Source organism: Dromiciops gliroides, chromosome 4 (genome assembly GCF_019393635.1).
Source record: "Dromiciops gliroides isolate mDroGli1 chromosome 4, mDroGli1.pri, whole genome shotgun sequence".
In the NCBI taxonomy this organism is placed as follows: domain Eukaryota; kingdom Metazoa; phylum Chordata; class Mammalia; order Microbiotheria; family Microbiotheriidae; genus Dromiciops; species Dromiciops gliroides.
The window spans coordinates 126,984,592-127,008,773 of record NC_057864.1 but is presented as its reverse complement, the minus strand read 5'-3'; the positions used below and the strand labels follow the sequence as shown (position 1 = coordinate 127,008,773).

General features: G+C 36.2%; 1 protein-coding gene across 1 annotated transcript in view; it reads left to right on the top strand.

Annotated features, from left to right (window-relative positions):
- Positions 1 to 17,332, top strand: part of WDR26 (WD repeat domain 26) — a 45,260-nt gene extending 27,928 nt beyond the window's left edge. The window contains exons 8-14 of the mRNA XM_044000505.1: positions 345 to 485; positions 1,956 to 2,075; positions 3,799 to 3,944; positions 4,221 to 4,299; positions 4,559 to 4,688; positions 13,449 to 13,634; positions 16,611 to 17,332. Coding sequence (XP_043856440.1) covers positions 345 to 485; positions 1,956 to 2,075; positions 3,799 to 3,944; positions 4,221 to 4,299; positions 4,559 to 4,688; positions 13,449 to 13,634; positions 16,611 to 16,636 — 828 coding nt within the window. The 3' untranslated portion in view covers positions 16,637 to 17,332. The remainder of the gene's footprint in view (positions 1 to 344; positions 486 to 1,955; positions 2,076 to 3,798; positions 3,945 to 4,220; positions 4,300 to 4,558; positions 4,689 to 13,448; positions 13,635 to 16,610) is intronic.
- The last annotated feature ends 6,850 nt before the right edge of the window (positions 17,333 to 24,182 follow it).

The following is a 24,182-nucleotide window of genomic DNA, read 5'->3' as shown; positions in this document are numbered from 1 at the left end:
AGATTTTTATTCATTAAAATAAATTAAAAAAAAAAGAGGGGGCAGCTAGATGGCGCAGTGGTTAAAGCGCTGGCCCTGGATTCAGGAGTATCTGAGTTCAAATCCAGCCTCAGACACTTAACACTTACTAGCTGTGTGACCCTGGGCAAGTCACTTAACCCCCATTGCCCCACAAAAAAAAAAAAAAAGGCATTCTTTTTAAACTATAGCTTGAAAAGAAAAGCCAGGCAGATTTGTCCCAAAGAGTATTAATCAAGTATTTTGGCAGCTATATCATAAAGTGACAAACCAGAAGAAAAATTACTTTAGTTTGAAATGTTTGTCAATTTGTTTTTCTTTCTCAGGATACACACCAGCTAAAATTGCTTAAAACATTAGAAGGGCATGCTTATGGTGTTTCTTACATTGCTTGGAGTCCAGATGACAACTATCTTGTTGCTTGTGGCCCAGATGACTGCTCTGAGCTTTGGCTCTGGAATGTACAAGTAAGCAACAATTCCATTCTTTGTATTCATTGCAAATGTACTCAATTTGATGACTAAAGTCAGGATGAATTTATTTTGATAAATTTAATCCATTTATAACAAAACAACCTTTCTTTTTAAATTTATTTTTAGTGTTCATTTAAATTTTTTTGATTTCCAGTTCTCTTTTTTCCTCCTGCCCTTCCCCTGCTCATTGAGGAGACAAGCAATATGGTATCAATTATACATGTGAAGTGATCAGGCAAAACATTTTCCTCTATTACCAACAACAACAACCCAAGAAGCATAAAGTGAAAAATATATGCTTCAATCTGCATTCATCTGATCAGACCTAGCAGAGTCCTTTGAAATTGCTAGGGGTTGTTGTATTGACCACAGTAACTACATTAAAAAGAAACTTTTAAATAGCTCCTTTTAATTTTTAAGTTACAGATCTAGGAGTCTACACTGTGATGCAGTGAAAGTGAATGAAGAGATAGCTAGTAAACATTTTTCAGGATTTTTTTTTAAGTTTATGCTTTGTAATAAAACAATAATTGTTTTTTTTAATTTAACAAATCTAAGGATACTGGAATTACCTTTGCCATTGTGGGTACATGTTGTAAATTTGGCATTAATCTTAATTTACTACTTAACTACTCTAACTTTTCTGGCTACCTTTTAAATAGTATATTCATATTTACCTTGGTGGTGCCAGATACTTCTTTTACACAGATGCCATACACAGCTTCACCACAGCTCAAGTTCTGTAATCTGCTCTTCACTCTAGATAAGACAGTTACTTTTGGCCTCAGGCATTTAGGACCACTTCATTTCTTCATCAGGCTTCAAAAAAAAGCTTATTTGCTAGCTGGCTCATGAGGCAAAGCTATAACTCTGAAGGAAGTCTAAGAATAGTTACGGTTGGCTCTGAAGTTGAGATGAAATCCACATGGATAAGCTTGAGTCCACCATATTTATAAACATGTTCATTGTTGCTTCATGGAACGGAGGTTTAAAGAATTTAGCAAAATGAAGATCATAGACACGGGAATACTTGGAAGTAGCTGAGGCTAAAATACCATAATTCAATTCTGATTCTAGTATTAATCCTCCATTAAGTCTTCCAATGGGACACAGAAAGGGCAATGTGTATCTTAATACTGCATTAACTGTGGGGTTTTGTTTTTTAATTTAAAAATCTCACGTTTTCATTTGGACCAGTTTCTATTCAGTCAAGTCTGTTTTGTCATGTCTGCTTTTACTGTGTATGACTTTAAAGTCTTTGGTTCACTTCAAATGAGGTCATTTCCTTTCTGTAGGTAATCTTTATTTAGTATTGCTATTACATTGATGTATTTTTCTAAGTGTATAGTACTATTCTCAAAGACCTCCATAGTTAGCATTAATTCACACTTTTAAAAAAACAACATTTTCCCTACAGTAGTGGTGAGGAAGGATAGGTTTTATCTGTATTTTATTTCTTTGTAGACAGGGGAGCTGAGGACAAAGATGAGCCAGTCTCATGAAGATAGTTTAACAAGTGTGGCTTGGAATCCAGATGGGAAACGCTTTGTAACTGGAGGGCAGCGTGGACAGTTCTACCAGTGTGTAAGTGTTATGGTGTTCCCTTCAAGAATCACATTTCTGTGAAGGAAGTTATCAATTTGTTCATTTAGACCAGGTGTTGATTTCACTTAAGATTCACTGTCCCATTTCACTAGATCAGAATATTTGCCAGGATAAAGAAGTTTTTTGTTTTTGTTTTTGAGGCAATTAGGGTTAAAATGTTTTTTTAAGAAGTTCTTGGGGCAGCTAGGTGGTGCAGTGGATAGAGCACCTGCTCTGGAGACAGGAGGACCTGAGTTCAAATCCGGCCTCAGACACTTAACACTTCATAGCTGTGTGACCCTGGGCAAGTCACTTAACCCTAATTGCCTCACTAAAAAAAAAAAAATTTAATGTGCTCAAAAAATGTGACTAAAAGTAGGACCAGGTCAGTATTTCAGTTTTCCTTATCCATACCAAACCTCCTTCTTTTGAGTTTAGTAAGGTATTTGATAAAATACCTTTATGGTTACTAAATTGGTTGCTAAATTGTGTTGGAGTTAAAGGATTGTATTTCATTTTAAGCCCACCAAATTTGGTCTGATGTAATGTGAATTCTTCCTTAAATAAACCTACTTTAGCAGTAAAGTGATTCAAATTTTAAGTAAAAGTAGGAGGATTAGTTTTACAAAAAGCTTTTAAAATCTTAGTCTGGGGGCAGCTAGATGGCGCAGTGGATAGAGCACCAGCCCTGGAGTCAGGAGTACCTGAGTTCAGGTCTGGCCTCAGACACTTGACACTTACTGGCTGTGTGACCCTGGGCAAGTCACTTAACCCCAATTGCCTCACTTTAAAAAAAAAATCTTAGTCTGAAGTACTTGGGAAGATAAAAATGGATAACGTTAAAAATGCTGTGGAAAAAGTGAGGCATTCTACAAGTACCTGGTACTATAACTGTGAAAAAATTTGTCTTCTTTAGTACTTCATTGTTTTTGGAACAGTGCCAATTACACAGTAAACACTTTTTGTACTTGTTAAGTATTAAGAAACTTAGAAAGTTTCACTATAGTATAGATCATTTAATTTGGTGTAATTATCTGTAGTTGAAGAACCCCCTTCAAAAACATTTTTTTGTGGCTCCATCACCTATTTATCCTGGAAATTTAAATCTCTTAAACTTCACACATTTAATGAACTGTTTGTGAAGCTAGTACAGAGTTGATCTGGGTCCCACTAGTAAGTGAAAGTTTGTTAAAGGGTAAACCTTAAACTCTGAGGCAGAACCATGTATCCTTTTGTCAGTATTTCTGCATCTATAGTTTCTCTAGGAGGAAACTCAAATGCCCATAATGGGCTCATGAGCCCACTTAGAACAAATTCTGTTTAATGCCACAATTGTTTTTAATACCATAATTCTTGGTAAATTTTTAATGAAACGCATTTCCAAAAATTCCCATTTTGGTTGATTTCAGAAGACCAATGTCCTGTTAGTTGTCAAAATAATTTCTCTTTATTGATAATCCTTTCAGTAACTAAACCCTTGCCTAAAGCTTGGAGAACATTACTGAGATTTTTGTCTTTGTTATATTTATTTTAATGAGACTTGATCTGTGCTAATATTCCTACAATTGAGTAGGAATACTTGGGAATAACTGGGTTGAGATTAACATCAAGTGATGAAAATGTTTTAAAAAGATATTGCTAAGAAAAACATTTGCTTTTATTTTGGAAAACTGTTATGGTGTCCTCTGACCATTCTTGTCATTTATAATTCTTTCCTGATTAGGATTTAGACGGTAATCTCCTTGACTCCTGGGAAGGGGTAAGAGTGCAATGTCTTTGGTGCTTAAGTGATGGGAAGACTGTTTTGGCATCAGACACACACCAGCGAATTCGGGGCTACAACTTTGAGGACCTTACAGATAGGAACATGTAACTATTGGATTTGTTGTTGTTTATTTTTGTTTTTATTAAATAGCATAATAAGCATTTTTAAAAATGCATTGGAACAAATGCTTAAATGGCATCTAATCACCTTTTACTCAAATTCATTTTCTCCAATCAAGTATAAAGAGCATGTTAATTAAAGCAAATTTGTGCCATTTTTACCAAAAATCTGATTGGGGGGAGGTGCCCATTTTAGAAATTTTAAATATATTCTAAATTTTACCACACTGACTAGCATTTTTTTCTGTGTTCTTATTACAGAGTACAAGAAGATCACCCTATTATGTCTTTCACTATTTCAAAAAATGGCCGATTAGCTTTGTTAAATGTAGCAACTCAGGTAAGTTTATAATAATTTTCCAAGGTGTTTTTTTCAAATGGAATACTAATTGTGATTTTTTAAAAAAATTACTTACATGTAAGTAAATAAAAACAGTTCTATCAACTATTAAATTGCAGTATCTTTGCTACTTAAGTAACATTGACTGAATTTTGTCAGAAGATAACTGCTTGTTCGTAACAAATAGGAAATAAAAATAACTAAGGAAGAAAACTAATGTTACTTTAAGGTAAAATAAACTAGTTTCTTTTGCTTTTAGGGAGTTCATTTATGGGACTTACAAGACAGAGTTTTAGTGAGAAAGTATCAAGGCGTTACACAAGGATTTTACACAATTCACTCATGTTTTGGAGGCCATAATGAAGACTTCATCGCTAGTGGCAGTGAAGGTAATAGTAGCTGAATGTATGATTGTAATTACATGCCATTTTTACTTAGGTTGAAGATCCATAATTATTCACAATACATGTGGAAGGAAGAAAATGTCTTAGTAGAAGGGATGGAGAGCCATTCCTTAGAGCTAGGGAGGACCTGAGTTCAAGGCTGGTTTCTGATGCATCCTGGCTTTCTGACCCTGGGAATATCACTTAATCTTTCAGTGCTCTTGGCAATGGCTCCAAGACTGACTCTTAAATTAGAAAAGGTCCTGACCTACATTGGTAAGAGGGAGCTTCTGTTCAGATGTTGCTTTTACCCATGAAATCACAGATTTGGTTCCTATACATTGTTTTTATGGATAGGGGATTATTCACTGGCAGCAGTTGTGGCTCAAGACTTACAGCTCTCCTAATGCTCAATTCCTAGTGCTTAATCTTGGCTCTGTGTGTGAGGTAGAAGTAGGTTGGGGTCTAAAGATTCCGTGTGAATTATGCTTTACTTGGTTGAGCTCAATTGAGCACAGTCAATTCTGATTTTCAAGTCATCTGTTGAAGGTCATAGCAGTCCTAGTGGGACATCTGTTTTTGGTTTTAAGTTAGTAATAATCAAGATAATAGAATTTTTCTGCCACTTAGCATTTAGGCAAGCTGATTACAGTTAGGCGGGCACCCTTTTGATTAGGTTTTCTCCTTTGCCAGTTGGAAGTATTTCAGCTGTAGTATCAGGAGTGCTGTACATAAAGTCAGGGTACACATCAGTCAAGCATTTGTTGAGCACCAGGCATTAATGTCAGTGATAGGTGTTGTGCTAAATGCTTGTAATACAAAACAAAAATACCTTCAAGGAGTTTACTTTTTCTCCGAGGAAGAGGCAACATACATCTACGTGGGTACCTAAGTTAATTTTGGGGGGGGGGGGAGCAGCTGGAAGGTTCAAGAGAGGGTTTGTGAAGGAGATAGCATTGGAGCTCCTATTTGAAAGAAACTAGGGGTTTTGATGGTTGGAGGCCAGGAAGTCGTGTTCTGTGGGCACAGGGGACCTATCCAGAAGCACAGCTCTGGGAGCTGAGAAACTGTATCTGGGAAACAGCAAATAGACCATTTGGGCTGAAAGATAGAGGAAATGAAGGAGAAATGTGTCACAGACCTGTAGGCTGCAGCCAGGCTGTGGTCAGAGGTGTTGGTACTTGAGCCTGTGAGCAATAGGGAGCCATTGGAGATTCCTGAGCAGCAAACTGACATTGTCAGGTCTCTACCTTCATTATGTCATTTTAATATCTGTGAAGGACGGATGGGAAAGGGCAGAGAACAGAGGAAATGGCCCCACTTGGGAAGCTGCATTGAGGCCCAACAAATTCTGCCAGCCACCTTGCTTTGAATCACCTACAAGCTACAAATGATTCCCCTCAACCCCCCTCCCCCCATAAGACTTTTTGTATTTTTAAATGCACTTTTGGCCTTCACGCCATTGTTTTCCAACGCTGGTTTCCAAGTAAGGAAGGCCTGGCCTAGAGAAGAGGGGCATGAAAAAGTGGCTGTGGAGGCAGAAGGAAGAGAGGAATCGGGGATGAATCTCTCAAAGTTATGACCCAGGACGACAACAAATGGTGGGGTCTTCACTGGTCTGAAAGGAGGGCCAGGTGTAGGGGAAGATAATGTGTTTGAGATGCTAATGAAACTCCCCTCCCGCACTTACTAGTCCTCTTGCCTTTCTGGACCAGAGTTTCATCTGTAAAGTGGTCATAGCATCTCGAATACTTACATTAGCCTTCCTTAGTAGTTATTTTATAACAGTATGTTATTACTGTATTTGCCATTTAGCAAAGAGCTGTAATGACAAGCCAATCTGTGGCTCTACACAGATCTTAGTCACTATGAAATAAAATGTAAAATGAATTCAATAAATTTCCCAAGCTGATAGAAATATAAAATGTGAGCTATGAAAGGTAAATTATGGCAACCATCACCAAAATCTTATAAATTAAATTTTAAAAGGCTTAGCTAAATACAAAACAAGTGTTTTCCCCTTGTTTCTAATTCAGTTAATACCAGCTAATGCAGTCAAGCATTAATTATTGTAGCTGATTAACCTGATCCTCAAGCTAATGGGATGCTGCTGCAAACTAAATTGTTTATAGACAAATTGGAGTGAATTCTATTTACTAAACAACTTTTACAGTAACATTCTTGTACTAATTTCTTTTTTAAAAGCTTGTAGAACAAAATGGGTTTGGGGTATCACAAATACTATCACATTTTATTTTAGAGCCAGATGAAACTTAGAGATCAGCTGATCCAACCCATTCATTTTACACATAAAACTGAAACCCCAGAGAGATGAAGCAACTTGCCCAGGATCTCATGCTAATCATGTTGGCAGATTTAGGACTAGAATTTACATAATTTTTGCTGCCTTCTTATCCTGGTTTCATTAAAATGTTTTTCATTAAGGTGTATGCATGGGACACAGATGAAATTGGGAATTATAAATTTTGACCAAAAGTGAAGGTCAATCATTCATTCCTTCAACAAATATTTAAGGCCTACTATGTGTTAGAAACTGTCCCCTCCCTAATAGAATTTACCGAGTAGAAAAGATAAAACATATACAAATAACTATAATGCAAATTTAGAATATGAAAGTACAGCAAAAATGATACAGAAAGAACAAAGCTTTTCAAGCTAGAGGAATCAAGAAAGGCTTCATAGAAAATATGTATCTTCTCTGGACCTGGAAGAATATGATGTGTGGACTTGGAGAAAATCAGTTTTCCAAGAAGAAAGGATAATCTGAGCAAAGGTGGTGAAAATGAAGGTGTTCTGGAAAGTAGACAGTAAACCTGTTTTGGTTGAGTATGTGGAAAGATAAGTTGGGGCCAAGCCTTGGGCTTCTGCAAGCCAGTCAGAGGAGTTTATTTTATTTCATGAGTAATGGAGCACAAAGGATTTTTATTTTGAGCATTGACAAGATCAGAGTTCTGTTCTCTGAAAATTCATCTGACTTAACAAAATATATAAGAAAGCCAAGAGGCAGAGACACCTTAGTAAGGAAGCTTTTGTAATAATGTGACTGTTAGAAGGCCTGAACTAGGTCGGCAAAGTGAAAAAGATAAGTTGGATGCAACTTGCTGATTAGATATTGAAATAATAGGACTCCGCAGCCTCTTGAATTGGGGAGAGTGAATGGGGACTGAAAGATAAGAGTAAAAATTGACAGGTTTTAAGTTTGGGCTACTAGAAAACTAATGGAATCACTGTCAGAAATAGAAAAGTTAGGAGGAAGAACAGATTTTGGAGGTATGATAAATTCATTTGGGGGCATGTTAAATTTGAAGTGGTGCTAGAATAAACAGGTAGAAGTATCTGGCAAATAGTTAAAAATTCTAGCTTGAGACACGTTGATGTTAGAGATTTAGATTTAAGAGTCTTGTGAATAAAGGAGACAGATGAAACCAGGAGAATGGACCACCATGAGAAACAAAAGATACAGTCCAGAAAAAGGAGGACTCTGAGAGTATGGTGTCTTGGGGGCTAAGGAAAAAGAACTTTTGAAGAATGGAGGAAGGGTGTGATCACTTAACTTCTATGAATATTAAATAACAACTGTTTACAAAGCACTGTGCTAGACATCCTCAGACAGTTTGATAAGGTCAGTTACTAAGAAGTGTACACTAGGTTTGGCAAATAGGATCTGGTCATTAGTGACCTTTGAGAGAATGGTTTCTGTAAAGTGGAAGGGTATGATGAATCCAAATTGTAAGAGGTGGGGGAGCAAATGAATGGATGGAGAGGAAATAGAAAGAGTATTTGAGAGAAGAGATGAGATTGGTTAGGTAGCAGGGTTGATTTAGGGGAACAGAAGTACTGAACATGTTTGTAGACAGAAGGGATGAGACCAGTAAAGAACAGGACATGGAAGATGCAAGAAGAAAAGGGGAAAATTACCTCTTGCAAGAGGCAGGAAGGAATCAAGGATTCACATGGGATAAGTTAGCCTTTGAAGTGGAGAGAGAAAAGAAGGTAGGAGCTCATATCTGAATACTTGTTTTTTTTGATCAGTGGCCCATTCTGTTGCCATAGACTTCTTTGCATAAGCAAGCTCCCTCTACCAATGAAGATTAGCAGCTATTCTGCAACTTAGTCTCACAGCATTGCCTTAGGTTTAGAAGTATACAGTAGCTTTCAAAAGCCACTGTGTCTTGTGTAACCTTTTTATCTCTTTCATTCTGTGACTTCATTGCTTCCTCATTGTTCTGGTCAATCATTTTCTGTTGAATCATTCTTATCCTACTACAGTCCCTATACTTTTTACTCCTCATACATGAAACATCTTTCCAAATATCTTCCCCAGGGGCAGCTAGGTGGCACAGTGGATAGAGCACCAGCCCTGGAGTCAGGAGGACCTGAGTTCAAGTCCAGCCTCAGACACTTAACACTTATTAGCTGTGTGATCCTGGGCAAGTCACTTAACCCCAATTGCCTCACCAAAAAAAACAGAGGAACAAACAAAAAAAGCAAATATCTTCCCCCAGCCTTTGAAACTCATCACCTTGTCTAACACTATTAGGCACAATTATGTTGTGAGGCCAGTATATTAATATACCTTTCTACCTTGTAATTAGAAACAAAACTCCCTCTGGTACCCGTTTCCAGTTTGAGAAAATGGCATCATAATTGTTAATTTTCTTTAATCCAGTTTCAGATTTTAAATTTCAGTTTTCAGTGTGCAGGGTGGATCAAAGAGAATAGAATTTGCTGGAAAAGGACATAGCACATTAAAGCAAAGAAATAGAAGGAAAAAAGATTCAAGAAAAAGTGAAGAACTATTTGCCTTTGCTTTGACCTGCCTCTTCTCCCCTCTTTTCTATATCTCAAAACCTTTGGACATCATCACACACATCGCCCCCCCCCCCCCCCAAATCTCTTATGCCTGTCTTTCTTCCCTTGATACGGTCTCTAATGAAGTAGTCATTTCTCCTTACCCTTTTGAGTTTCTTTTCCAGCAACTAGTCCTCACAACCCAACCATCCCTCCCACTAATTTTCAACTCCCACCTACCTGCTGGTTCAATCTTACCATTGTTCTGTACAAAGATTCCCAAAAAATCTTTATTTGACTTGACTATTTGCTCAAGCTGTCATTTTATATCTCTTTTCTTTCACAACCCAAACATAGGAAAATCCATTTTTGCATACTGCTTTCCATTTCTTCTCTAGCTTCTGAACCCCTTGTATTCTAATTTCTAACTGCATCATTTAGCTCAAACTGTTCTCTCCGATGTTATCAGTGATATTGACATATCTAATGGCCTTTTATCAACCCTAAAATTTCTTGACCTCTTTTGCAGAATCTGACATGGTTGACTAACCCTCCTCTTATATGTGTTCTTCCTTGTTTTCTGGACGATGCCCTCTCTAGGTTCTCCTGCTTCCTATCTGATTGAATCAATACTGACTCATCATCCATATTCCATCCTTTCACTATGGGCTTACCTCCCACCACTACCCCCAGGCTCTTTATACTTTCTGGGTGATTTCATCAGCTTCTTTGGACATAGGTTTCAACTCTCATTTTTCCCAGATAACTATGAAGTAAGTCTCTCTTGAGCTCTAGGCATGCACCACCAAATTCCTGATGGGCATTTCCAGCTGGATGTGCCATGGGCATCTCAAACTTGATATAGCCAAATCAGAATTCCTCTCTTCCTCACTTTGCTAATTCTGTTGAAAGTTCTACCATCATTTCAGGCACTTGAGTTTGAAATTGAATCATCCTTACCTCTCCTCTCTTCTCCATCCTTTTGATATCCCATCCATCAGGTGCCAAGCCTTTTTGATCCATTTGATGTCCATATCCGTCCTCTTCTTTATACTCACATGGCTGCTATCCTAAGTGAGGCTCTTACCACCTCTGATGGGCACTATTATAATAGCCACCTAATTGGTCTCCTGGCTTTCAGTCCCCTCTCCCTATTCATAGTTCATACTTTGTCATACTGACAAAGTGATATTCATAAAGCTCTAGTCTAAAAATATTACCCTAGTCATTAATGTCTATTGGCTCCCTATTGCCTTCAGGGTTAAATTCTCATTCCTCTTTAACATCTTAAGCCCTTCACAATCTGGCTTCATCCTTTCCATCCTTATTGAACATTATTCTCCTTCATTCACTGTATTCTAGGCAGACTGACTTAAATACTATTTCCTGGACACCACATTCCATCTCCTATCTTTTGTATAGACTGCATCCATAGGATGCACTAAGGATCTTGCCATCCCTAGGATGCACTTGCTTCCCATATCTACCTGTTAGGATCCCTAGATTCCCTCAACATTCTATTCTAATCCTTTCCTCTTTACCACAGTGGGTAGTGCCTTCTCCAGAATTATTTTGCATTTATTTTGTATTATCTCTCTTCATGTTACTTTCCTTGCACCAGAATTTAAGTTCTTTGATGGTGTGGATTCATTTATGTTTGTTTCTATTTACAATGCCTCTCTAGGAACTTCATAAATGCTTGTTGAATGAATACCTCTTAAGCTTATTGTGCGGGAAACATTTTGTGAATTGGGAAGTTCTGTACAAATGTAAATTATTACTACTCAGTTTTCATAAAAATAAATACATCAGTCCATTGCTGAAATGTGGTATTTACATGTGCAGCCATATTATTTTATAGTTACAACTCATGGTACCTCACACATATTAGGTACTTAATGTTTATTGACTATTGACTGGCTGGATTGTTGGCAAACATACTTTACTCCCCCCTTTTTTTTTTTAGATTTATTTATTTATTTTAGTTTTCAACATTTGTTTAGATAAGATTTACAATTTCAAATTTTTCTCCCTCCCCCCTCTCCTAGACAGCAAGTAATCTGATATAGGCTTATATATATATATATATATATAATAACATTAAACATATTTCTGTATTAGTCATATTATACGAGAAGAATCAGAGCAAAAAGGGAAAACCTCAAAAAAAAACAGCACCAAAAACAAAAGAAATAATATGGTCCAATCAGTGTCCATATTCCACAGTTCCTTTTTTTTTTTTTTCTCCTGGATTTGAAGAGCCTTTTCCATCATGAGTCCTTTGGAACTTTCTTGTACCGTTGGATTGGTGAGAAGAATCTAGTCTATCACAGTTGATCAACACACAATGTTGATGATACTGTGCACAATGTTCTCCTGGTTCTGCTCATCTCACTCATCAGTCCATGCAAGTCCCTCCAGCATACTTTACTCTTACATGCAGAAGAATGTGTCTCATAGTATTTCTAAACCTTGAGAGGCCATGTACTCCCAGCAATATTGAAATGCTCAAAATATTTTGAGAATGCCTTTTCAAATTCCTTTCAGAGCATTATCTTTAGTTAATGAACAGTCAGTTCTTAAACATGTGGAAGCAAAAGTCTCCATCTTGGATTGCCAGCCCCCACAACTAAAAAACATTTGATTCTCCACTACCCTCAGGAGAAGCAAATCTTCATACTTTGAAGATGCACTAGATTTTAAGTTAATTCATTTATCACCAGGTACTCAGGGAGATGAGTAATCAAAGTAGGTGTTAATATTTTAAATTAAAAACTAGGTTTTGCTATAATGTAATAGGATGGATTTTTCTTGCATCACTTTATGGACTTGAGAAGGAGATGTGGAATCAAAAGATATGAATTCAAGTTCTGGCTTTTTAAATCTTTCTTGTAAGGTGGGAATAATAATTTATTACCAGTCCCTCCAGCATGATTATGAGGGGAACCATCGGATGATTTGCAGCATACTGTATAAATGAGCTATTGCCTTGAGTTTGGAGCTCTTATTTAGTATTTTAGAAATCATTTTATAGTTGTAATGCAACTGTGGTAAAAATTGAAAGTCTCTTCCTCCCCCCTGCCCCCCAAAGGGGGGGGTTGATAAAATTGTGGGGGAAATGTTAGTAGATGTGATTTGAGAAGGCAATAAATGGAGAAAAGTAGTTAATTTGTAAATTCCTTTATATGAATTGAAATGAAAAAAAGATAAAATATAAAGTAAGACTGCACTTTGAACTGGATGTAGAAACCAAGAAACCTTAAACTGAAAGGTGACTTCAAAGAAAGACAAGATTAAATTGGATGTATGTTTTTAAATCAGTCACATTACTTCATGATCACAAGTCATAAATATATACTGTGGAAACAGGTGAGTGAACTATCCGCATAGACAAAAACTAATTTATCTTTGGTCTACTTAGGTTCAAAGAACTTAACTGCATTTTCATGATGAACATTTATTATCTTAATATTAGCATAATAATATGGGGGATGAAAATCTTTTATGGATGTGGTCCCTTCCTTTGTTGCCTCCTTTTGGTATGATGAGTAACATAAGTTCTCAAAGCTAAGCCAAAGCATAAGCTCTAATATGATCTATCAAGCTATAAGGGCCTATTGACTGTATTGACCTGGTGGTGAAGTTTTGAGCCACAGCAATTCTCAGAAACTATGTTCTGAATCAGGAACATAGCAAATAAAGTCACAGACCCTTGAAGTATTATTTGTTTAATCATATGACCTTTATAAGGAAAGATAACTGAATAAAGAAAAATGGTGGTGTTGAATATTTGCTTAAGAGAATTTTTCACAAACTCCAAGTTCATTTATTGTTAAGCTATATCATTAGGCAATACCAGTATGTATTATTGTTAGACAAGATAATTTGAAAATGTTAAATGGTAGTAATGTGATCTTTTTTCTTTTTCTCTAATTTAATTGCCATTTTATTCAGATCATAAAGTATACATCTGGCACAAACGTAGCGAACTGCCAATTGCAGAGCTAACAGGACACACACGCACAGTTAACTGTGTGAGCTGGAACCCACAGATTCCATCCATGATGGCCAGTGCTTCAGATGATGGCACTGTTAGAATATGGGGACCAGCACCTTTTGTAGACAACCAGGATATTGAAGGTAACACCGTTTACAATATTCTTAGGTTTTTTCTTCAACAAAATCTGGATTGTACATATTACTTACAATAATCATTGATATTTTTGAAGTAATATGTATGTCGCCTCTGTGTTGGGAGTGGTGGGGAGTTATCCTTTGAGTACTGTACACTGGTCTTGCATAGAGATTCTTTAAAACATTATTGTCACTTAATGCAATACAACATCTTTATGGTTCTTATGGGTAGAACTTGGAAGAACCTCAACTTCATCCAGCTATATACTAAATTCTACTATTTTGGAAAGTCTTTATTTTTGCCTTGGATACTACCTAATTTTATTTATTCAGCAAACGTTATTAAATACCCACTCGGTGTAAGACATTGTATTCATTACCAAATAATACGCAAATGGAGATGTCGATCGTAGACTTTCTACTGATCTTGACAGTGGATTTTTTTTTTCTTTTTCTTACAGCTTGTACCTCTTACAATGTTAGTTGCATGCTAGTCATATATAACCTTAAATATGAAGCCAGGGTGGTATCTTGATGAAAGAGGTTTGTCCAAGGTATAGTACAAAAGAAGGGCAGAACACTACAAGAGATGAATCGGCAAAAAGAAATACATTAAGAAGGGGACAATTAGGAAAGATGGTGGTCAAGATCAAGGACATCCCAAATTGAATAAAGTGCTCAAAACTGGTAAAGGATAGTGGATTTTCATAGGGTTCTTGTCTGAGTAAAGCAGTGTCAACAATTTAGGGGATGAAGGGGAGAATCTAGACCTGGTGTGCAGCCTAATGTTTAGGGACTATTGCTAATTAATGGGGGGGGGCAGCTCCTGGAGAATTGGCAGCTAGTTGATACTCAGATTCTCCAGTGGTAAAAGGGGTTTTGGCCATTACAGAAGGTCTTACTTCAGCCAGGTGACTCAAGATTTGAACTTTGCTGGGGCTTCTTTGTTTAACAGGGGATTTTTAAAGACAAAGCTTTGGCTTTAGAGCAGAGATGAAGAAGCATTATAATGATGAGTTAATTTTTAAATGTGAAAACACTGATGAACCAGTGGAATGTGGTCATGAAAGAGTTTTGCTTAGATGATTTAGTGGCAGTTTCAATATGATTGCTAAGTATAAAAGTGATTTTTTTAAACTTGTTTGGAAGGAACTAAATTGATCTTGGGTATGACAGAAGTGTTTCCATATAGTTTATCTTTGGCTCTTCTAAAGAAATGCCTCAGGGGCGGCTAGGTGGCGCAGTGGCCCTGGATTCAGGAGGACCTGAGTTCAAATCCAGCCTCAGACACTTGAACACTTATTAGCTGTGTGACCCTGGGCAAATCACTTAACTCCCATTGCCCCGCAAAAAAAAAAAAAAATGCCTCAACATCTAAAGGCTAGCCTTTGTTTACGCAGAATCTTGGTTGACAATGTTTTGATGTTAACTTCTAGAAAATCCTACCTGGGAAGGAACAGACGCATTTTGCCATCTATTCTATTGCCAATTCTGAAGCCTCTAGGGTGGGGAAGATGCATTTAGAATCTACATTGTGATGATATGCAGTTTTCTACATTCCCTTTGTCCTTTGGCAGCTCTTCAAAGAAATTCATGTTAATGACAGAAGAATAGATCTTTAAGTAATTTGTTTTAAAGGTACCACTAAGGTTATAACCGCACAGAAACAGTTATCTGATAAGTTTTATCCACATAGTTGCAAAGGAAAGATCAATAAATTTGCTTCAAATCATATAGTTGAAAGAGACTTTAGAGGCCATTATAGTTTGCCCCCAACCCACATAATGAATTTCATCTATGTTACTAACAAGTAGTCCTCCAGCATCTGATTGACGACCTCCAACAATGGATTTAGGAGCCAAATTAACTTTTTTTTGTTGTTGTTGTTGTTTGTTTTTTTTTAGTGAGGCAACTGGGGTTAAGTGACTTGCCCAGGGTCACACAGCTAGTAAGTGTTAAGTGTCTGAGGCCGGATTTGAACTCAGGTACTCCTGACTCCATGGCCAGTGCTCTATCCACTGCGCCACCTAGCTGCCCCCAAATTAACTTTTCATCCTTCAGGGGAATAAAAACAAAAAGGGGGTGAATGAAGAGAGAGGTGGCATTGCTCTTCAGCTTCTAAGAACCCAAACTAGGATGATTGAGGAGGGTCTTAATGGATCTTGGACGAGCCTCTGGAAAAAAACTGAAAGAAGGAGCTGACTACATTTGGCTGAGGTGTTTCCTGAGTCATCTACAGTACAGAGACACCTCCTGGTGGCCAACACATACACTCACACTTTAGCTGGGACTTTAGGCTAAAGTAGGTATAGTGGTGACTGAGAAACTCAAGGAGAATTCAGGAATGTCTGTGCTTTAGGTTTTTATTTTTATTTAGTTATTTTCTTCATTATGATAGTAAAATACAAAAGAAAGTAGGGAGAACAAAGTAAACTTCAGTAGCATCCAGTAAAATTGTACCCAAAATGCCCATGATGAAATTGCTAGGTGATGTAAATGTATATGGTGGTGTATTGGTTTTCTTTCACATGAATTCTTATTTCTGCAGTGTGGGAAAAAAAAAAGTAATTGGAAAGAAACAAATGTTTAACATCCAGGATTCAAATTCCCATCTTATCCCTCCATTTAAATATCTCTCTATAGTATATTCTCTCTCTCTCTCTCTCTCTCTCTCTCTCTCTCTCTCTCTCTCTCTCTCTCTGTATTGTGTCTCTATGACCTACAACAGTAAAACTTGGTATAGCAGTGATATGAGTATTAGTTACTATGGGAACACATTTTTTTTTCCTTTGGAGTTAAGCCAATGTTTAAAATCCAAATGTATCTAAAAATTTTTGCCTTGAAATAAATATTGCCAAAAATATGAGTTAAATTGTTTTATTAGTGATGCTATAATTTGTATTAACATTTTTAAAATTTCTAACCAACAACTTTTTTCTTTTTCTCCTCCATATACACACATTTCATCTTGTCTTCATTCAGAGGAATGCAGTAGCATGGATAGTTGATGGCGAATTTGGAGCAGACGACTTCTGTTTAACTTAAAATTAGTCGTATTTTAAATGGCTTGGGATTTGGTGCAAACAAACATGATTGATAGCTGGACAGACATGCTCGTCATGGAAAAAAAGAACCATTTCTGAAGCCCGATCGGGGCCAAACATTTACCACCTTGCTTCATAGTAACCAGTTGAGATGAAGCACATCGTTAGAACGTTGTTGGACACCGTGTTGAATTATCCCCCCATCGGTTGTGAAGAACTGTGCTACATTCAGGCTACCCATTGAACTCAGTATATATATTTTTTTCCTTCCTGCCTTTTTGTCTGGCGGGCTACCATTCTTGTTGCTCTTCTGTGTAATGAAGTTTAAATGCTTGTTTGGAAAACTTTATTTAACAGTTTAGAAGGCTTGATAGAAAGAGTGCTTTAGTCTGAAGAGTATACGTTGGATAGGAAAGTTATTTCCTTCTCTTGTTTCTCTAAATCTCTCCGCCTTATTTAGCTTGAGATCTTTGCAGCTTGGTTCATGGATTCTAGCCTTGCCCGTTGCGCAGTATATACTGATCCAGATGATAAACCAGTGAACTATGTCAAAAGCACTCTCAATATCACATTTGACAAAAAGTTTTGTACTTTTCACATAGCTCGTTGCCCCGTAAAGGGTTAACAGCACAATTTTTTTTAAATAAATTAAGAAGTATTTATAGGATTAAAGTGACTTCATTTGTATACATTTGGAACTTAAACCAGCTTAAAAACAGTGTCATCTATGACATAGATATGCAGTATAACTGATGATCTTCTGGAGTACCATACAAGACATGGTCAGAAACAGTGCTCAGAAGGACTTTACACAGGCAATTAAGAGTAAAATTTTTGAGGTCTTTTGTTTTTGTTCTTACAGCCATCACTCATCTTAAAAATACTGAATAAAAATATCTTCTAGATGCACAACCAACATGATAGAATAGAACAAAGGTCAACTTAGGATTTCTCAAAAGCTTATCCAAGTTTTTCCATGAAATTGGAAATCAAAAGTTGAAAAAATAATAGAAACCTAGAGAAATGCTACAACCTTGGCTACTTTTTTTTTTTAATCTCAAAAGTAATATAAGAAGAGGACCATATCCAGATTATATTGAGTTTATAAACACATCCATTTTCCCCTACATTACTTATAAATTTTTCCTCAATATTTTGATCTATAGGGATACATAGATTTAAAGAATCCCCCTTTTTAGTTGAAAGTTATATTATTATATTGCCATACTGGACCTCATTCTAAACTGGTGCTGTGGATAGGTTTCTTTTTTCTGGTTTTTGTTTTTAAATAATAAGGAATGGTTTCCTTTGTAAAAAACAAAGAAAAAAACAAAAAAGCACTTTTATTTTGAATATTTTACACTTCTAAAAATAAGCCAAGAGCCTGATGTTCATGTTGTGCTTTTTTACCCCATCACAGTTGAATATGGCACACTTGGTCTCCCTTGAAATTCATTTCTTTTTCAGGTAAAGGACAGGATAGATAGGGTAGACCACTGCTTTTGGTTAAGGGAATAGGTATCAGGATGAACCCAGAGTGAAAGATCATGATCAGTAGAAAAGTCTTGAGAACTGGCATTCAGTTCCCTTTTGGACCAGTCGTCTACACTATAGTTTACTACTGTGGATAGACTTCTCCAGAATCCACATGGGGAAGGAAAAGGCATGGGTGGCTTGGATATCACAGATTCTTCCAGTATTTGGGGGGAGGGGGGAAAATTTGGTTGGTGGGAGGAATAATATGGGGGTGGGGGAGGAGAGAGAAACACAAATTGGCCTTAAAATAACAGATTCTCCCCAAAGCTTGCAGTTAAGAGAGAAATTAATAGATTGTGATCAACAAATTATTTATCAAATTGGTATATAACCTTAAAGATTTTCATAGTGTCTTTACTCTCCATTTTGCAGAGATCGCCACTTAGAGAATCAAAGAATTCCTGTCTGTTTTGATACTTCTGAGTTAGAATAAGAACTATATGTTACAGCTTATCTGGTACTTCATTTTTCTTAACTAAAATTACTTTTTACTTTAAGCTTGAATAAAAATCTATTGGTAACTGTATATAACTAAGTGGCAACTTCTCTTTACCTCAGTACAGTTCAGACCATTCATATTTTAAATGATTTGTGTATACCCTGAAGCCGTTAATACACCCTAGTCTCTTCAGTAACATCTCTAGTAAATATGAGCTGTAGAAATTCCACAGCTGTTTACAAGTTTGGTTACAAGAGTGCTGTGGGGTACATTTGTAACATTGCCTCTTGAATGGGCATGAATTTCAATCTGGATGGAACAAAAAATCCCTCTCTGACCAGCCTCTCCTACGTAATTTGTGAATTTTCAAAGTGCACTTTTAAAGTACAGTCCAGTAAGAATGCTTCAGAAGTGGAGGAGACTTGAGGCCCATTTTACAGGAACAGCTCCGTTGGAGTGGAGCAACACAACTAACTATGCAAAGGTTTCTATAGCAGCTAGGCAAGTTCATTTTCCAAGTGTATTGTCTTACTGACAGTTTCCTGTACTTTCTGGTACTTTGCTGTGCCAGTTTATTGTTAACATCTGTTTCTTACATATACCAGTTAGTGACTGTGATAGAAAGGTCAAATTTGTATGGGGAAGCAATCTAGGATTTTATGGTACTTAAACCCTGCCAGCAGAATAATCAATAAGTCCACAGACAGTAATGGTAAACTTCTGAAAACTGCTGTAGAATTTATAATGAGATAAAGAAGAAAAGCAACTTAAATTTCTAGAAAGCCAAACACAAGATACTAGTAAATGTATGAATTGAAAAGTACCAATACTTTTTGCACATATGAAAATGGAGATTTTGACTGACAAAAAATCAGGTTAGTAGCAGATTAATTTCCATGTGCTTAAAAATGTTTCTAGTCTGGTATTTTTAAGGGCCAGAGCAAGGATGAAAGATTCTTAATGCCAAATAATTTGTCAATATAAAATACTCAAATTTTAGGGTTGTGCAGGTTTGGGGGGTAGAATTGGGGAAGGGGTAATGGGATATTCAGAATAAGTTTTATATTTTATTTTAATAGTTTGTGATAAGTCACAGCAACTACATTTATATTCTCATTGGCGAGGTAAATTCTGAGTTACACTGAATAAGGTAAGTAGTTTAAAAATGGAGCACAACTTCATTTGGGGCTATGGTTATAAATTACTGGCTAGCCAAAGGGAAGTGAATTCCCTAGTTTTAAATACAAATGATAAACATTTGAAGAAAGCTTCAATTAAGCCATCCAATTCATTGAAATTTTTCTTAATCTGAAATAAATACATAATGTTTAAGTGATTTGCTATTAGGAGTGTTTTGCCTCTAGTGGCATTTCATGACATTAATAGAAAATTCTTCTTTCCCACCCCTTCCCCATCTTGAAATTTTCTTTTTTAGGATGTTGGTTCCTGCAAACCAGAACTGACCTTATCACCTCTGCCTCACAGTGGGTAAATGTATGGTACATCTTTTGATACACTGAAGGGAAAAATATCCATGTCATATCTTTCACAGCAGAAGAATGGCTGATTTTGAATGGGGAGAAAGAAGACATTTTTCTTAATATCCTTTATTGCCCCAACTCCAAAATGTATTAAAATCTGCTTTTGATTTATTTGGGTTTGTTTTCTACAATTTGAACTAGTAGCAACTCTCCCTTTTTTGGTTCCCCCCCTTCAAAAATTGAGTATCTGAGTCCATTTTAGTAATTGTGACTTAATAGGAACTGCTACCTTTTTTTTTGAGGCAAAATTTCATTAACACTTAGATAATTTCTAAAAATAGGATAGTAATTGAAAATTTTCAGTGGTGTTAAGCTATTGCTATAGTAGCTGCCCTCTAGTTGCTAAAATAAAATTACAAATCCCATTTCCTACCTTCCTAGTCCAGGTAATCTGGATTCATTGAAACAAATAGTTGAAGGAGTATAAAAAAAAAGTGTGTGTGTGTATATGTGTGTGTGTGTGTGTGGGGGGGGGGTGTGTGTGTGTGAGAGAGAGAGAGAGAAAAATAGAGAGGACTACATAAGTCATGGAACCAGCTGTTCTAGGTACTTGTCTTGTTTTATTACAAACTTTTCAAGTCTTGTGCATATGTGAAGTGCCCTCTCTGACTTTAAGGTTTGGTTAATAATACTAGTATATTTTTATAAGCTTGAAATTAAATGTGCCCCACCTTTTACTTAAAACGTTTTCATTATTAGGGCAAATGTGCTAGAATTGAATCTTAACATTTTTAGGCACAGATGGAAAAAAGTTATTGGCTCCTTGAAAATGTATGGGGAAAAAAAAGGATCCACAAAGCATGTATGTACTTACAAACCAAGCTGTAGAGATCAAGAAAAGAACTTTATTGTTGATCCCAAGATTTCTAAATTGTCAAGAGTTTTATGAAGTTGTGGTGGAACTAGTTAACACTTAGAGCTTTGGGTATGTAATGACTATTTGCTATGGACTGATATTAAATGTTTCAAAGGATTGCGTTCTTAAATTTTCTGGGGGTTTTTGTTTTTGTTTTTTTTTTGGTTACTTTCCTCAGATTATATTTAGTAGTTTAAAATTTCTTTGCTATATTAGAGCATAAGAACTTTGGGTCTCTATTTATTTTCACTTGTTTTACTAATTATTTACACAACACCCTATGTTAACTTTTTTATTTTATAAATGTGTAGTATATTAAACATATCTTTAAAAGATTTTTTGGTTCAATTGAAACATTAACTTTTGATTTGTTTTACTAGGGTTTTTAAAAAAAATAATTACACTTTTTCCATGTCAGTGCACAGCACTTAACAAATTGTTTGTATTCCCTTTCTTTCAATTCAATAAACAGAATGAATAACTGAATTTAGTGTTGTTAATCCTCCCAGGATTTTTCAGTATTAATACTTTTTACTTTAAAAAACCATTTATATATTATTAACTTACTCCAGTGACTAGGATCTGAATTTGACATCTTGCCAATTTAGAATTCATATTATATATGCTTGTTGCATGTAAAAAATAAATCATATGATCTTTACCACTTTAATGTCAGAGAACCCTTAGTGGACATTGGGCACAAAGTAGGGATAACTTTACTGGGAGTTTTAGCAAATTTGAGGAAAACATTTTACTTCTGTAGCTTTCACAAACAGCAATCCCTATTCAGGAACAAGCAGAGAAAACAACTTCTTAAAAGTTCATGATAAAACCCATTTCATAATGTGAAATGGGTTCATCTAGAGTTCTTTGGAGAAAATGTATGAAATTCAAGCATACATAACTTCCTACTGTGGTTCTAAAAGTAATATTCTTTCATTAGTCTAAACTAGTATACTTCAAAAATAGGCAATGTGTTGATCTTTCAGTTAACCCCTGCCACCCTTTTAAGATATGCCCTATTTTTTGTCTTCCTTTCACAGGCAAATTCCTAGACAAGGTTGTCTTTATTTTCCCATCTCCAATTCACTTTATCAACCCCTTGCAAGCCCTGCTACTACCACCACCATTTTGTTACCACTTGACAAACTGCTCTCTTCAAGCTAAATTCTTGACCTGGGAGAGATTCTTCTGGCTTTGTGACTTTAGGGAAGTCACTTAAACTCTCAGTGCCCTAGGCAAGCCTTGAAATCTATGAGTTACTGCATCAGTAAAGGGAATCTCATTTGCAAGTGCCCTATGCCAATGAAATCGCAGATCTAGACCCTATCTTTTATATGCCTGGATACAAGTATCTTCCCAGGGGAACATAACTCCCCTGAGGGCAGGGACTGTTTGATTTTTGTCTCACCTTACCTCTTGGAAAATACATAGGTATTTAATAGATGATAAAAGTTCTACTTGAAAGCCTAATATTGGCGGTAGAGGCAACCCTGCAATATTTTTTTTAAGTTTTCAATATTTTTATAAGATTTCTAGTTCCAAATTTTTCTCCCTCCCCTCCCTAAGACAGCAAGCAATCTGATTGATATAGGTTATATGTACAATCACATTAAACATTTCTGCATTAGGCATGTTATGAAAGAAGAATCAGAACAAAAGGGAAAAGCCTCAAAAAAGACAAAAAATTAACGTAGAAACAGTATGGTTCAATCTGCATCCAGATTCCACAGTTCTTTTTTCTGTATGTGGAGAGTATTTTCCATCATGAATCCTTTGGAATTATCTTGGATCATTGTATTGCTGAGAAGAGTTAAGTCTATCAGTTAGTCATCACACAATGTTGCTGTTACTGTGTACAATGTTCTGGTTCTGCTTTCTTCACTATACATCAGTTGATGTCTTTCCAGGTTTTTCTAAAATCCACCTGTTTATCGTTTCTTACAATAGTATTCCATTACATTCATATACCAACCCTGCAATTTTTAGGGCTATGCCAGGAAAATTCAGTCTGTTCTGCCATGTGAAGTAGCTATAGCAACAAACTATGTCAGTTGCTACGATGAAAAGTGCTGGATTTGGAATCCCTGTGCTACCTTGGGCAAATTCACTCACTTCATTGGGCCTATTTCCCATTGTGTAAAATATGGAGATTGAAATAGATGACCTCTGTCTCTTCCAGCTTAAAATTAAAAAGCAGGGATATGGCATAGGCAATGATGTGCTGGACTTGGAATTAGAAGACCTGAATCCCATCAGTAGTAATCCTATCCATTTCATTTTAGCCCCAGTGAAGCTTTTAAAAAGCTTTTCATTTTTGCCTATTTTCTTGTTTCATTCTGTGGTTTAACATTTCCAACATTTCTTATATGACACTGCAGCATTTATATTTATTTTCAGTTACTTACCTGTGCCCATCTTCTTTACATGTCTTTTTAAATATAATCATTGAGTTACCCTATACACTCACAGTTGTATCTTTGAACAGCTCTTCCTTTTCTGATGAGTTATTTTTCATCCCTTTTGCCCAACTTTCCCTGAGAATTAGGCTTCAAGATGCTACCTATTCTTTAATCTCTTTGAAATCTGCTTCCCCAAAATCTGAGATGTCAGATAACCCCCAGCTTTCCCCTCCTTATTTATAATGAACTATAAAGTGAAATGGTAACTTCCTCCCAAGCTAACAGGAAACAAACTGGGTTGACTTATTTTGGATTAATCTTGGGTTTAATTGTTTTTGTAGATGAATAAAAAGCTTTATAATCAGAACAAGTAAGAACTCTTGTGGTATATCTGAGTGGTACCATTTTTTAAGTCTATAAAGAAGTTTGGGGTGAAGTTCAAAAATGAAAAGGAACAAAAGATAGTACTATTAATATTATGTAGTTTTGATGAAACATGAATAAACAGAAGCCCAAATCAAGTGTTTTCTTTCTAGTGGTTTTAGAAATCACATACCTACAGTTATTGTAATTCTTTAGCTTTCTACTGCTGTCTGATGGAGAAGGGGTTGTGTGAAGTCCAAGGTTCTCTGCTTTTCTTAACATTGAGCCATCAGTGAAGCTTCCAACATGACCCAGGACTTTCATCAAACCTCAGAACTATGGTGTGTTAACCAAATAGAAGTGATAATTTGTA